Source organism: Artemia sp. Qi Xiang Cuo, chromosome 18, assembly GCF_049724085.1.
Source record: "Artemia sp. Qi Xiang Cuo chromosome 18, ASM4972408v1, whole genome shotgun sequence".
Lineage (NCBI taxonomy): Eukaryota > Metazoa > Arthropoda > Branchiopoda > Anostraca > Artemiidae > Artemia > Artemia sp. Qi Xiang Cuo.
The window spans coordinates 8,598,200-8,615,334 of record NC_142811.1 but is presented as its reverse complement, the minus strand read 5'-3'; the positions used below and the strand labels follow the sequence as shown (position 1 = coordinate 8,615,334).

The 17,135-nt window shown below is 36.3% G+C and overlaps 1 protein-coding gene across 3 annotated transcripts in view; it reads left to right on the top strand.

Moving 5' to 3' along the window:
• The window catches only part of LOC148941168 (uncharacterized), a 28,759-nt gene extending 12,323 nt beyond the window's left edge, over positions 1-16,436 (top strand). For all 3 annotated transcript variants that reach the window (XM_089104392.1, XM_089104390.1, XM_089104391.1), the window contains exons 4-7: positions 4,857-5,003; positions 8,857-9,086; positions 10,715-10,885; positions 12,325-16,436. In XM_089104392.1, the coding sequence (XP_088960518.1) occupies positions 4,857-5,003; positions 8,857-9,086; positions 10,715-10,885; positions 12,325-12,769 (993 nt within the window). In that variant the 3' untranslated portion in view covers positions 12,770-16,436. The remainder of the gene's footprint in view (positions 1-4,856; positions 5,004-8,856; positions 9,087-10,714; positions 10,886-12,324) is intronic.
• The last annotated feature ends 699 nt before the right edge of the window (positions 16,437-17,135 follow it).

Here is a 17,135-nt window from a genome sequence, read left to right as displayed (position 1 = left end):
ATCTTCCTGTAACACTGAGGTAAATATCATTAGACCCTATATGTTCATTTCTATTGAACTTATTTGAGGGAGGCCACACATGCCATGTGGCATAACATTCTTTTTATTCGAAGTAGAAACTATGTATATTGATGGTATTTATGCAACAGATAACAATTTACTTTACTTACTTTATCTAAATCTCCTGCCGGGTGCTGCTCGGCGGAGAGTTAGGTCTGCCTCCCCTAAGTGCAGGGGCATTTAAAATAGGTGTCCAAACCCTCGTAAGGGACGCTTGGTTGCTTGGGTAGAAAACCGAAACTGCTTGGTGAGCTGCAGCTGCTTCCGATTATTCGCGAAATCAAACCACCTTAGACCTTCGATCCATCTCAGGCTCTTCGACTGCAATACATCGATGGCCTTTACGGTTGCGGCAGATGCTTGCCATGTTTCAGCTCCGTAAAGCTTTACAGAATCGACGAGGGTGTTGAAAATCTGCAGTTTAGGTGAACGACTGATGTTAGGTTTTTGCCAAAGGTGACGGGTCCGCCTGCCCGTGACAAAACACGCTTTGGATATCCTTGATTGCAGCTAACGTGGTCTATGATGGTATTGAAGAGCTGTGGGGCCACTGCATATCCTTGATGCACTCCTGTCACGATTTGGAAAAACGGGCTATGCCAGCCGTTGACTTGAACACAGCTCTCTGTACCATGATGTAGAGCTTTAAAGAGTCTGCAGTATTTCTCAGGGAGGCCGGTCGATTCTAGAATCCGCCAAAGACCTTCTTGGTCCACTGAGCTGAACCCAGCACGGAAGTTGACGAAGGCAAGAAGCTTTCCGTTGGAATCCTGTGACTTTTCTATTGTCTGTCGAATCGTTAAGATCTGTTCGATGGTTGAGCTGTCCGACATAAAAGCATCTTGATCTGGTCGCCACATCCTACGAATAATATTCCGACATCGATCCAGCTAGGACCATCAAAATAATTTTCAGGTGATTTACAGCAGTTATTCCACGGTAATTCGAGCAGTCGCTTCTAGAGCCTTTCCTCATCCATAAAGAGATAATGATACCCTTCCACCAATCTTCAGGGATTGTCTGAGTTTGCCAGATTATGAAGCACAGGATGTGAATGAACAGGAGCATTGTAGGGCTTGCATATTTCATCAGTTCAAAGCTTCAGCCGCAGATACAAGCAGATTTATTATTCTTGAGCCTTTTAACTGCATTTTCGATCATAATAATATTGAATATACCACAGCAGTTTCGAGATAACAATATACCAAATTATAATTTTATCGGTAACATGTTGTTAATTTTCTCGGGAAATCTCGTATTCGCCTCATATGTGACAATGTTTGATGATATTAATGAATCTGCTGAAATGTTGTAAGGGATTTCAAAATCAGGTTTTACAGCTGCGCTGAATAGTGGAAACCATAAAAATCGTCAGGGTTCTTAAAAATCTTAAACAGGTTAATCAAATTAATCAAAGTCGCTGAGGTAACAAAAACATCAATTGCCCCCTAGATCCATCTTAGGACTATTCATAGCTGACAACCGCGTATTTCTAAAGAAAATTTTTTTGCTGTTATCATACTGCTACTACTGTTAACAAGTCACCGCACCCAAGCCGTCTGAGGCAAGCACAGTTCCGCACGCTCCTACTCCTTCCCAATCCATTCAAAGCCTCCCTCTTAACACCCTCCTGGGAAGATCCATGTCCCTTAAATCTTTCTTTATTACATCCTCCCATCCCAACCGTGGACGACCTAGAAGGTTGGCCGAAAAGGACAATTTTCGGCAATCTGTCATCCTACATCCACAGAACCTTGCCATCTCACCGCTTCTCTCATTATAGCCTTAGAAAGCAGGATTAAACCAAACTTTTCGTACAGCCTACTGTTTGAATTACAGTTAGTGAGCTGGGTACTCAGAACAATCCATAGGCAATTTCTCTGGAAAACTTCTGGCAAATCTTCATCTGCTTTTCAGCGCGCACATGCTTCAGAACCATATTTGACCGCTGTCATCACTGTAACTTCCAATATTCTCATCTTGGTTTGCAAACTTATCTTCTAGATATTATCTTCCTGTGAAGTTTTTAGGGCAGTACAATTTCGTAACTGCCACATTGTCGCATTGAGCAGTGAAAAGAAAGTGCCACATTGAGCAGTGAAAATAAATTGACAGAACTTATTATTTAAATTCGACAGTGCTTTACGTCCATAATAATTCATACATTATCCCAAATACAGCTAAATTTTAAGAGAAAAGCTGCATCTTATTAAGTTGTTCGGTGCCATGTTTTTTTTTTTTTTTTTTTTTTAGTTTTTTAGTTTTTTAGTTTTTTCCACTAATTTTTCATCCACATCTCTTTTTTATTAGATTGGCCAGCGCTATTATCAAAAACTACATATGGAGGTCTTTTCAAGTTAAAAATTGCATTTCCGTTTTGTACTTAATTTTTTAATATATGTGTTTCCATGTTAGATTACACTTAACTAACGTAGACCTTATTATATTCAAATAATTAGGCTTCATGTTTATCGTCTTTGGTGCTTTAAGTTAGGTTTTGGGGCTGCACCAAATAGTGCCAATTATAAAAGACTTCAATTCAGTTAAAATCTTCGTTTTTATTAAAATCTTAAACCACAAATTCAGTGGTTCCCAACTGTTATTGGGTCATACCCCACCTGTGAGTTTCTAAAATCCTTATACTCGTGATAATTAATTTTGTTATTAAAAATTTTAGATGTATTCACTCAAGGAAGCTTAAAAGGCCATTAAATTGAGGTTTTTTTGGGTCGTCCTCTAGGCATATGTATGCTAACGAAAAATATTCTGTGCATAAGATACCTTTACATAATGTTAGACGCTATTGCAGTACTATTATGTATCTTTTTTCTCTCTTTAAATGCATATAAACGTGACGTCATTTACATCAAAAATGTTCTTGTTTTTCAAAATTAATGCTCTAAAGTATAGTCAGCCAAAAGGTGCGCGCCCTTTCCATGACCCACCACTATATTACCATACATATTAACATTTTATTTACATACATTATTACCATACATATTACCATTTTAGGCTAAGGAAAAATATTGTGTGTATAAAATACCTTTATACAATGCAAGACGCTTTTGCAGTACTATTATGTTGTTTTTTTTTCTCTCTTTAAATGCATATAAACGTGACGTCATTTACATCAAAAATGTTCTTGTTTTTCAAAATTAATGCTCTAAAGTATAGTCAGCCAAAAGGTGCACGCCCTTTCCATGACCCACCACTATATTACCATACATATTAACATTTTATTTACATACATTATTACCATATTACCATACATATTACCATTTTAGGCTAAGGAAAAATATTGTGTGTATAAAATATCTTTATACAATGCAAGACGCTTTTGCAGTACTATTATGTTTTTTTTTTCTCCCTTTAAATGCATATAAACGTGACTTCATTTACATGAAAAATGTTGTTTTTTTAAAAATTAATGCTCTAAAGTATAGTCCCATCAAAATATTACTCTGCCGCACCGAAGGAGCCAGCACCCCATGTTGGGAAACCCTTCGTTAAGTGAAATTCATCAAAATATTACTATGCAACACCGACGGAGCCTGCACCCCATGTTGGGAAACACTGCTTTAAGTGAACTTCATCAAAATATTACTATACCACACAGAAGGGGCCTGCACCCCATGTTGGGAATCACTGCATTAAGTGAAATTCATCAAAATATTACTATGCCACACCGAAGGGGCCTGCCCCCCATGTTGGGAATCACTGCATTGAGTGAAATTCATCAAAATATTACTATGCCACACAGAAGGGGCCTGCACCCCATGTTGGGAATCCCTGCGTTAAGTGAAATTCATCAAAATATTACTATGCCGCACCGAAGGGGCCTGCACCCCATGTTGGGAATCACTGCGTTAAGTGAAATTCATCAAAATATTACTCTGCCACACTGAAGGGGCCTGCACCTCATGTTGGGAATCACTGCTTTAAAGTGAAATTCATCAAAATATTACTATGCCACACCGAAGGAGCCTGCACCCCATGTTGGGAATCACTGCGTTAAGTGAAATTCATCAAAATATTACTATACCACACAGAAGGAGCCTGCACCCCATGTTGGGAATCACTGCGTTAAGTGAAATTCATCAAAATGTTACTATGCCACACCGAAGGGGCCTGCACCTCATGTTGGGAATCACTGTGTTAAGTGAAATTCATCAAAATCTTTAGTCAGAATCAACTACAAATCTTGAATAGTTCATTTTGACATTACGAAACTACGAAGTTGCAATAATGTAATTTGAGCTAAACCCGTTAGTAAGTGTAAATATGTGATTTTACACAATGGCGAAAGTTGATCTCAATTGTGACATTGTATAAACAAAAACTGCGACAGATCACTTAGTTTAACATATATAATTTATATAAAAAAGAAGTATTATCGCTAAATGCTATTTGAAAACGTGAGTGAAGTAAAGCCAATCGTTATTTCAGGAGCTTCTCTCGTAAATATGAACCTGGTGGAATTGAGACATAATCCCCCCCCCCCCACCCGTTTTCTCGTTGAAATTTCATAATTTGACTCTTTTTATAATGTCTGCATTCTCCTGTTTTGTTATTGCGAAAAGTTAATTGAATGCAAGTATGCTGGCAAGCTGTTTTTCTTTTTCGCTAAAGTGACTTTTGGGAAATTATTTTACGAGAACTTGACTTGGTTTTTTGCTATGTAAGTTGTTGCAGAGCAATTAAAAATTATTTCTAAAATATATGTTAAATTTTTCAAATAAAAAATAATTTTCCACTGGCAGAGCTAAATTTTTTCATTGCCTTTTGTTTCTTTTCAGGGTGGTCACTGTAGTAGAAAGCCGCCATCTAGAGTAGTTCAGCTTAGACAGCAAGAAAGTTCTGATGTGTTAGTTCGAGAAGTTACAAAAGAAAGAGAGTGCTTATCTGCGATTCAAATGTCACAGTCATGGGAAGACCTTTCATTGGTTAGTAATATTCACCTAATAAAAATTATATCCTAACAGGAGAAAAAAGGTCGTCTTGTAATGGAGTTACAAAGGAATACATTTTATTCGACTTTGTGTGAAGAAGATCAAATACCAATAGGGAATGCTATTAATATTGATGAACTTCTTAGCTATTGTTGTTTTTAACGAGAGGTAGGCGTGGTCTTGTCATGAAATATTACAAGAATCGTTAGAATGAGATGTGAAGATTGATTAAATATTCGGTTAAAGACTAATTACAGTAGAATAAAGATCAGAGGCAACGCTATAGCGTTGCCTATAGTAGAGGCCATACGGCTCCAATGTTTTATTATTTATTTATTTTTTCCAGAGGCACTTCATATGGAAAGGGTCATCGTACAAACTTCTGAGGGGACTCCTTCGATTGGAAATCAAAAGTTCTAGCGCCCTTTTTAAGAGTCAAAAGTGATCGGAGGGCAGTTAGAGCTCTCCCCCCCCCCCCTTTTTCCATCAAATACATCCGATAAAAACTTTGAGATAGAGTAGCTCAAAGATCTACAATCATTTTGTTAAAAGTAGTTCAAAGATCATATAAAAAAGCTCCGGGGCTGACACAACCCCTCAGGGCACAGGGGCAGGCGTAGTAAGTTATGCCCTGGGGGCATATATGGCTTTTATAGAAGGGATGCTCGTATAAACATTAGAAAGGGCTCATTTGATGGAAAATTGAAAGTTCTAGTTCACTTTTAAAAAGTCAAGACATTTGGCAATTCATAGGGGCAATTTCAAAAGATTTACGCATTGCGTTTTAGCATGGAGAATATTGACATTTTTTTCTTTTAAGTTGGAAAAGAATGAAAAAAGGGGAAAGACTTGATGATAAAGGTTCTCCCCTTGGATAATAGGTTAACTAGGATCATTATACACATTTTAAAGAACTCCTTATCAGGAGTTACAATTCTAAATTTATACCAAGCCCTGATCCAGAAGAAAATGTCTGCAGTAATCCGCCACTCTTGCAAACCCTATCTGTTCCGGAATTTGGCTGTAAAACAAATCCTAAAAGCAAAGGGTTTTCGATGCAATATTTTATGTCTGGTAGGACATAAAATATCTGGTAGTCTGTATGTCTTGTAATGTATGGTAGTCTGGTCAATCTGGTAGTCTGTAGCCGATAAGTTTCTATCTCAGTCAGTGATAATTCTGTGATAAGGCACAGCATCAAAAATCGCTTGCTTTTTTTAATCATTTTACAGCAGAGTTCGGACACCTAATTGGGTTGCAATCAAGGCAATGCAGCAGAACGTGGGCTTCAGTTGGGCCCAAACTCGCCTCTCCAGAAGCCTGTACAAACTGGGATTTTGCTGGCAACATCGGTATTACGTATTGTTTCAAACAAAACTCAGTAATGGAATGGAGTATTGATAAGAAAATCGATTCAGTTTTACAAACTTTAGTCGGCCAGGCTTCGGCTTGTCAGAAAGACGACAGTATGACAGTATGTAAGTCAGCTTAGCATCAGAAACACTCAGGAGTTAACGGTTCTAAAAAATATATAAAAGTTAAAGTGCACTTAGTCTTGCATTAGGAGTGTTTGCAAATTGATTTCTAGTTGTTTATACCATAGAGCATAAAAGCAAAAAAAAATTGATTGTTAATGCTGAATTTTTACAAAACAATTGTATTATGGGGACAAGTGGTTTCAGCTGTTCTTGAATACTGTCTTATATTTGAGAAAATGTTATTAATAAATCCGTATTTGTATCGTTCAAACTACCGCTTGGGGGTGGCATCTCTCTGGTGAAAGAAAAAAAAAATTGGACCACGCGGCTATTAAAAACTCATAAAATTCAAATGATACTTAAAACAATTAGGACATGGTAGCGATTATGAGGAAAACGACTTTCAAGTCAATACCTTACCCAATTTTGCCAGCACCTGCTCGACTCGAATAGGTTACATTACCCTACCACCTTACATTAGCTTTACCTCCTACCTTCTTCTCAGTTAGTATTAGATTAACAATGTCAAAATGAGACCATCCAAGTAGTAGCCTAAAAACCGAAAGCTGTTGATGCCTAGTGTCTTATTTAGTACTTAGTGTGTTAATGTTGATAGTCCGAGGTTAGCTGTTTGCTACAGGAAGCGGGCTACTCTCGTGGGCACCAATTCTTGTGCGCATTTCCAATAAAAGCCACGAAATCTGGTGCGTTTTGCGGGATATTTATGTCAGTAGGTGCTAAATATCTAACCCGTTGAGCGACATTTTCGTGATAGGTAACATTGCTATTACATATAGTCTTGAACGAAATTAAGTGATGCAATGGCGAAAATAAAAAACCCTCACGAAAATAGGAACCTTGCTCTTGTTTGGAGACCTCTCGGTTTTTCAGAAAAATAATTTTCCTGTTCCTGGGAAAAGCAATTCTGATGGCAGGGAACTGAAGGTGACGATTTGGAGAATCTAGGGGTGTAATATTCATAGGTATTTCAGACTCGTGTAAATAGCCGAGCGCGCCTAAATCTCAGAAATATTCTTTTCTTTTATTTTGGTCACGATAATTCCCCGCTTCCTGTATTATGGAGAAATAAACCCGTTTTATTTTGATATGATGCATGCATGCACTAGTATGGTTTTTGCTCAGCAGTAAGAAAAATTGCAATCTACCTTTTGCGCTGTTTTTTCCTGTCCGGTGAGAACTCCCTGGTATATGTGTTTAATATATTCTATCTGGTTTTTTATCACTGAGTGAGCACAAACTGGACTCTTGTGGTTTGTGGGCCGAACGCACCTTGTGTAGCTTGGTTGATTATTCATGTTTACATTCTCGGCTCTCCATTGTTTGGAGGTCAAGTATGAAGCCTAGGCTAAGGCAAATCATTGACCTCACTACAGTTGAATTGAAATTCTGGAATTTTGAGTTTCATCTTTTGTTCTAGGACTGCAGCAGTATGGAGAAGTTTACCAAAAGTTGAATTTTATGTCAAGTCCTAAAAGCTCAAAATCACTGGACTACAGAAATTCTGCATGGGAGTTGTTGATTTGAAGGGACGATGGGTAGTGGGCTGCCTTAGTAATTCGATGGGTTTTTCACGTGATCATTTATTCGGATTTCTGTTTTAAGTAATTCGTAATACTTTGGCTGATAAACTCTTTGTTTGCGATGGCATCTGTGTAGAGCTTTGCTAGCTTTTTGTCTGAGATTTAGCATTACAGTAAATAAAAAAGTAAGTGTGATGTGGTTGAAAAAACATTCCTTGGCCTCCGGGCATCTTGGATACTGCTGCTTTAGTCGTTGATACTCGGGTTTCTGCGAAAAAAGGCGCATCAGACTCACTGGAACAACAATGTCCACTAAGGAGCCGTACACAAGTTGTGAAACCCTAAGTTTCGTGGTATTTGCCGCCTCGTACGAATGTGCCGTTGTTATTTTTCGAATCAGCAAGGTCGATTTAGGGGGGGGGGGGGGGTAGGCCCATTTTCATCGATACCTTTTTCCGTCGGGGTATATTTCACATTTTTTACTTCCGACGCCCTGGCTGTATTGTTTTTCTTCAAAATAAACATAATTTTTGGAAGTTGCCCCGAATGTGAGTCCCTGAATTGTTGATACTAGAATGTCAAATGAACGAACAGATTAGCGATTATATTTTGACCTTATAGTATTTTGACTTTATGTATTTATATAGTTTATTGTATATTTTGACCTATTATATTTGACGTTTTATTTTGACTGTACAAACATCATTTCACTAATTAGCACATCATTTCACGACAGCAATAGTATTGCTAGTGTATGTGTTGCTTTAGCATAGTCTGGAATAAATCGCCGAGTTTGTTATAAATACTCACCTTTATTCTAATTGACAGATTGATGATGAAGGTAAAGACTGCCGAAGACCAGGTTCTTCATGTGGCGGTGACCCTTTGACTATAGCTATGCCAAATGGGGGAGCCTTTGCCCCCTTTCACTCAAACCCTTCGCCGACAAGATCGAGCGGAAGACAATGTTTTTCACCGAGTATGCAGATAGCTGTCAGAAATGTGTCGTACTCACCTACTCCAAGCCCAAGTCCTACAAGGAAAACTGTAGTCACAAGGTAATTACAGGTTTATACTTAAGCTACAGAGAAATTGAGAATTTACTTTCAAAGTAATCTTGCGGTCAAAACTTTTGTTCTTTTTATTGGTTTGGAATTCTACAGAGTAGAACCAATCAGGTGGAATCTAAGTTTTGTTCTCTTTACTGGCTTAAATTTCACTGAGAAACAATCAGGTTTATTAAGTCAGGGTTATTGGTCTTTTTCTTGAAATAACTTTGGAAGTAAAACTTTATTGGCTTTTGAAAATACATTATTGATACATCATCCTTTAATTTAAGCATCCTTTTGCCACAAAATTATAGGAAAGTAATCTCTCTTTTCCTCTTTTCTTAAGTAGTCTAGGTTGCATTCAGATTTCGATTTTTAGGAGCTAAACAGAATAAATCGTTCTTTATATTTTTTTGAATTCTCATGGTCAAGATACTTTACGGACCTATTAATAACGAAAAATCCTTAATTGATGTTTTCCTGGCAAAAGTGTTAAGATTTATATTGCCCACCTTAGGGCTATTTGTAACTTAAACTGCCATTTCTGAAATTTTCGTTTTAGCCGTTTCAAAATTATGAAGTTTGTTGGGTAGTACTTTATTTTGGCCACTGTTGCCACTTTTTACCATGAAAGTAAATAAACCAGAATAATTAGTTAAATTGGCAATGTTTTTCGTCCGTCAAATTTGGAACATTAATAGTTTCTTGATTCCGAAAGCCACCAACTCCTTAAGCTTTTTGGTGGCATATGTTTATTTTTTTGCCACTACTATCAAAAATCGCACAATATGGCGGTGTTTTTCCTTAAAAATGAAATGCTCAATTCTTCCTATTTTTTTTTTTTAAGAGATAAATATTTGTACAAGTTTCCCCTTAACTAATTCAAATGATCACATTTCATTTTCAATGCTCTTGGTACTACAGATGAGATTAATAGTGCCAATCTTGAATAATCACTATTTGATTAGGAAAGTCCTGACGTGGAAACACTGTCTATGGGTTACATCTCGACTAATTTCTATCTTGCAGGAGAGTGAGCCCAGTACTACTTAGAGCAGATCACTTAGAAGCCGTTTGGAGCTGAAGAACCGTAGGATCAGTCAGAAACCTAAAACTGTACTTAGATGCTCTAGAGGACTGTTATATCTTCAAGTCAAAATTCATCTCTTCTTTATTCGGATTTTTTTTTTCATTTTTCATCATTCATATCAAAATTGTGGAAAAGTCACAAAAATCACGTCCATAGCTCCTTCATTCGACGACGTTACAGTTTAGGCAAGTAACGTCCTCCATGGAACATTTTATCACTTTTAAATTTCCCTTAAAATCAGCACTTTCAAATTAACCAAATTACAAACTTTAGAAATTTTTCATTTCAGTTTCAAAGGAAATACATCTGAACCGAATCAGTCTGAACCGAACCAAAACCCTAAAACTATCCTATTCAATATACGTACCAGTTTTCGGTCGGTATACTTCTTCAAATTTCTGCTTTTAAATCAAGTTTCATTAAAAAAAAAAAAAAAAAAAAAAAAAAAAAAAAAAAAAAAAAAAAATTGGCCAATGCTACGAAAATTCAGAACGCTAATGTGGAAACACTGTCCATTGGCAAGGTCTTGACTAACTTTATTTTTCAGAAGAAGTATGAGTCCAATAGCACTTCGAGCAAGTCAGCTTGGATCTGTTAAGCGTAAATGTGATTTAGACGCACCGGATGGTTGTCTAACACCTTCAAAGAGGTTTATGTCTTCCAATCAAAATCCCTTTGTGTGGAACACTGATAAAGGGATGGCTATGTCTAACCTAGGGTAAGTTGCATCTCCTCAAACAAGGGGTCTAGGGAGGCTATGTCAAAACTTTGGTGAGTTGCATACCCTCGAACAAGGAATCTAGGGAGGCTATTTCTAACATTGGGTGAGTTGCATACCCTCAAACGACAGGTCTAACGATTTTCGAATATTATCTGTATCCAGAGAATGTTTTTTTTAGAACTGTTAAACGATTGATAATGTTAAGTCAAAAGAGAAAAGTGCAACAGTTCTGTGAATACGAGAAGGTCCCACTCAGTTTATTAGTTTATTTTAACTCCGAGTGGATTTTTTTAATTCTATTTTGTTCAAACAATTCTTTGAATCAAAAATGCCAGTTTTTTTTTTTTTTTTTTTTTTTTATTGAAGATACTTTTAAAGTAAAACCCTTGGGACAAACCATGAATTAGACTGAATTAAAAAATGAACTTAAGCTATTTATCTGTGTTGACTTGCAAGTTGTTTTTAATTCAAAAAATTTTCAAAGAGAGGGGGCAGGGGTCTAGACAGCTGACAAAATTATTTTCGGAGAAAGTTCAATGACAAAGTTCATTCAAAGTTTATCTAGTTAATAATCTGGAAGTTCATTATTTTGTGAATGACCCGAAAAGTTATTTATTTTGTTGTGTATAAATATGCTAGTTTCAAGTGTATTATTTTAGTATCTCTACTGATGACGGTCGCTGTATGTGTGATCGAAATATCTGGACTTAGTATGTATTTTTTTTTTCACTGTCTAAATGAATGGATTATCCCATTTGAAAGTTTATTTGTTGGTCATAGAAAACAATACCTAATTTAAGGTGTTACGTCGAAAATAATAATTCAAGTGATCAAATACAAACTTCATTTCAAAAATCTAAACAAATCATATTTTCTTAAGGAAAATTTAGTTTTCTGCTTACTATTTGCTGTAAACTGCAAAAAAAAAATTAGCTAAAAACATATGGCATCAAACAGTTCAAGAAGGCATAGCTTTCCTCTGAAGGTCTAGTTGTCTTTAGGATATTGTTTATGTTTCAGTTTTTACAGATGAAAAGTATTTTCAATCCTTTTTACGAAGACAAGAAATCTTCCCATTCTTGCAAAACCCTGCTATTGGAAAAATATTACGACTATCTAGTGCTATTTTTTGCTTTTATAGAATAATCATAATCGTATATATATATATATATATATTATATTATATATATTATTATATATATATATATATATATATTATATATATATATATATATATATATATATATATATATATATATATATATATATATATATATATATATATATATATATATATATATATATATATATATATATATATATATATATATATGTATATATATATATATTATGTATTTATTTTATAATGTTTATAGGTTAATAGCCTTTTGTTTTTTCATCTGATATGCGATCAGTGTTTACAATTTCTCTTTCAGAAGTACCTTAGATTGCTTATCAGGTTCAGGAGGAGTTACCTCTTCCGGATCAATTGGGACTCCAGAATCACCATATACATTAGAATCACCTGCATCTCCTGCATCTATCCACACATTCAAGCCCGTTGATAGCCCTCTTTCTGTTCCTAGTCCTGGGTCTTTTACTGCTCCTAGCCCTCGTGCCGTCTCAAGCCCTGGACCTGATAGTGGTGACTCCTTGCAAAGTAATCCATTTAGATCAATGGGCCTTTGTAGGCCAAAGTCTCTCGAAATAGGGAAAACGTTTAGTTCTTCGTTTAGAGCGCCATCTCCTCGAGTGAAAATGGACTGCGTAGATGGCTCTGAGTTAGTTTGTGGGGATAATGCAATGGATGTTGGGGCTAGTGGCTGCGATAACAATGCAAGTGTAGAACAGCTTATGAATGTTGAATCGAGTCAGACTTAACTAGCATTTCGGCTAATTGCGATATTGATATAGCCATATCTGTTAAGTGTTTTAATGGTTGTGTTGATGTTAATATTCTATTTTTGCAAATGGGAGCACAATAGACCTGACATTTCATTTGTTATTGTTATTCTATCCTTTTATATCCATTATCTGTCATCCATCTATTCATTATCTGTTAGATCCTATTATATTCTATCAGTTTCTTATAATGATCCTATTGTTATGTTATTATTCCATTTATCATATTCTATAACTAAAATCAATTCGATCATTACTAAATATGACTGAATGTATAAAGCTACGGGAAAAGCCCCCCGAGGGTTTGAATGAATGAATGGTTTTTTTCAAAACGACCTATTGACAAGCCCAGTTGGCCGAATTTACGTTCCCTTCAAATAAATATAAACATTAAAAATAAAACAGTGAATTGCTTTATAAAATGTGGTTCTACCAACCCCCCCCTCCCCGAACAAAATAATCTAACTAAAAAGGCAAAATAATCTAACTAAAAAAGTTTGTAAGGGGAATTAGAAGAAATCCGATGAACTCCTTTTTGAATGGTCGGAGGATTCGGAAGGGATGGTCTCAGATTCGAAAGCTTATTGGAAGCTGACTCTGTTTTATTTTATTTTTTACTTATTAGGATTATGTTTTTATGCATATTTTCTTGCTTTTCCATGGAGACAGAGGATGTAGGTATGTAGCAGAGGAGGTATAGGTGGCTACGTTCTTTCTTAAAGTAGACAACTTTATATAAAATAAAGTATGAGTAAAATTTGAAGAGTATCTTTAAGATAGGTATAAAAGAAATAGTTATGCCCCCCCCCCTCTCCTCCCTCCAAAGAAGGATGTTAGCTTTGGAACCCCTTCCTGTTTCAGCCTAAATTGTGAATCGTGCCTATATCTTAAGGTTTAATATTTTGTAAGGTATTATTTTTCGCTCTTTTTTTCTTTTGACGAAAGGGTAGTTAGGACTATTGTGCTCTCAACTCTTGATTATCGCAAAATAATTTGTACCTACTGTTGGAAAATGTTAAAATAGTATGTATTTTCTTCTTAATTGTAAGGTTTATTTTCTAGCATGAACAGGGGGGGGGACATTGTTGTCAAAATCAAAACGAAAGTGTAGAAATTAAGGGAGTTTGAAAAAAAACATTCTTTTGGTTGACACACACCCCTCCCCGTGTGCATATGTGGTTTATATTGCAGTTAACTTTTGACTGTTTAATTCTCGGTGATAGTAAGCTTTTAATGACGTTTAAGTGAAATTATGTATTTTTTGCATAAATACCTTATTTTTCACTAGTTCAAAAGCCATTTTCCATTTGCACTTCTTTCTGATTGGCTTTTCCTTGAAATTGTATGAAGCAAAGTGATTGCTGGATCTACTTGAGCAGATATGTTTGAAATGCAAATTATTATTTTTTACCTCGGAATTTAAATTTTGCAACGCCTAGAATGAAAGGGGGCATCTTATACTTTTTTTTCTGGGGACTTTTCACTGCTACTCCCACTGAGTTTTTTATAATTTTCAGATACCATATATAAAAACTTCTATAATAGAAGAAAGAATTACACCAAAAGCCTTCTAAAATAGAAATAATTATTTTTTTCAAAAGGGAAAACTATTAAAATAAGCAAAATATGAAGTTTACCTATAGCATTTGTGACCCTTGTGTGTAACATACGACTTATGTGCATTCGATGGAAGGGTGTGAACCATTTTAAGCCCACAAGGGTGAATAAGCCCATCGTCAGAGAATTACAACATATGCATATATTTGATTTTCAAATTAATCAACTAGGTGGAAGTGATGAAAAACTGGAGAGCTAAGTAGAGTAAAGCCACAGACAGGTAGTCTCGCTGAGAGGCAAAGCTGGCATAACTTTTTCAGAATTGTATAACAATTGTACAAAAATTAGTGCAAACAAGCAAAATCTGGGGTTTAAATCCGGGCATTAAGAGAAGGGGAAGGAAGGGGCTGGGACTCAGTTTAAGAGTGGTGTTCAGCAACCAAGCTAGAAACATGGAAATAGATGCATAATAGCTATCAAACCATGGATATTGGCTATAAAAAAAAACGGAATCCGACATCGTCTGAGCAAAATAAATGTGATATCATGGCAGCGCATGCTGAGCTGAGCCGTAATGCAGCTCCTGCTTGTATTGCAGCAGCTGCCAACTGTAGCGAGCGGAGGGAGGAAGTGTCAAGCTACATTTTCGAGGGGCCTGAGTGAGCCGCAGGTAAAAAGCCGGCAAATGCTTTTTTATTTTCTTCTTCTTTTTATGGAAGCTGCTTTAATACTTTCAATTTGCACAAGGAAGCATTTCACAAAAAATTGGCAATAATATATAAATCTTGCAAAAAAGAAAAACCTAGCAGTGGAAAAATTTAGTATAGTAAAGGAATAATAATCTTGGAAGAGAAGTAACAGCAAAACGCAGAATAGTTAGCCTCTACATCTTCTGCCCGTTCACACAACGAGTATCTTTCCAAGGTCTGTCTTCAGTAATTAAACGGTTTTCATGCACAGATATGGAGGAGTCCCAGCTGGAGTCTGATACAAAAGAAGATTGGTTTGACTCTGAGTCTTTTGTTGGATTTCGATATCGTTTACAATTTCGGAAGGGGCTGCTTGTCCATCTTTTTCTGAAAGTGCAGTATGGCCTACTGGCTTAATGTTTGGCTCATCTTTATGAAATATTTCAACCTTTTCAATGTTGTAATCATTATTCTCAATATTACTACAGGTAGTAGAAACTTTATTACCACCGTTGATGGCCTTCCTAACCAAGCACGGATGCAAGGGGAAGGCGGTGAGGGCGATCGCCTCCCCCAAGCGAATTTTTTAAGAATCCTTCCTAAATTATTCTATTGAGTACATTATATGTGAAATAAGGACTGAAAAATTGAACGTTTTCTGAAATAAAAAAAAAATGAAACATATCAGCACAATAAAATTTTTCAAAGACGGTATGTGTCATAAATGCAAGACTGAAACGTTTATGTGATATTAGGAAAAGCCCAAGGGAGTGGAGATCTAAGAGAAGAAGATTGGACAATGACAGTGCTTTTGCCTGTATATGTAAGAATGCAAAGGTTGGTATCAATTATCACTGCTCCTCGGAGACAGAGATACAGATAAAGTGTGCGTAATGCATACGTCCAAATGAAATAATTTGATTTCCATCATCGAACTTGAAAAAATTCCAAGTTTGTCTCCTTCCTAGCAGCCACACAACATTATATGATTTATCCTGACAATCACGCCAATACATCTGCCAACAATCTAATGTCTACCTTATTTAGCGGCACTGAAAAAACTTACAGTTATGATGAAGATACCGACTTGTCATCTATTATAAGGGTCGAAGTTGTATATTTCCTTATGTCAGATGCTTTTGCATCCTACTGTAAAAAGATTTAAGAAGCATGTGTCGCCTTTTACCAATCGGGAGTCGGAAATTTTGCTTCTCGGTTTCTTCAGCCAAGTCTATGTCAATATTTATGTTAGTATATTTCACATCTCCCTTGACATGAGAACTGGTTATACTTATTTTTCTCACACATGGAACTCGGTGCAGGGCACAATAAGGCCAACCATCCTTTCTGGCGTACCTCAACGAGGTCCTTTGCGCGGTAATAATCTTTGGGAGATGCATTTCCTGCTGCTAGGGCCAGGTATACTAGCACCATTTATCACCCCCTTTACTCATTTGTCCTTTTTATCTTTACATCATATTCTGAACCTCATTCAGTTCTCTTCTAGTCCCATAGAGAAAAACTTCGAACTAAAAATCAAACTGGCTCAAGAGTTTATTGTCCATTGCATCAAAACGCACTGTTTATCTTCTGCCAATCGTTTGCCGTGTCTGGTTTTCACCTTGATTGGGATAAGTTACCCTCAGCAAAACTTGTCTGAAGTTTTGTCCCCCTTGTACTTTTTTCTTTGCTTTTGAGTACCTACCAACTGTACCGGTAACAAAATTAGAAATAATCCCCTGATTCTCAAATATTGTCATTTAAACAATGGGTGAGTTCTCGGAGATTGTATTTTGAAAGAGGATTTTTACATATTTTTTGTCCTATTTCTATAGGAACCTTTCATGTTGGTGTCCAGACGCTTAGATTATCCATTCAACTTATATTGCAAACTTAAAACACCTTGATGTAACAAAGAGCAATCGGAAATGTTACAAGTTACCAAATGCAACAGGCAACGAGTGCGTTACATTCCCTTTGACTGGGGTCGCCTCTTATTGGCCAACGGATATCGACGTTTAGTGGCAATCTCGAATTCGATGCGCAAGCGGCAAAGTGATCCAGTTGATCTCCAGTTGCGTTACGTTACATCGATAGTA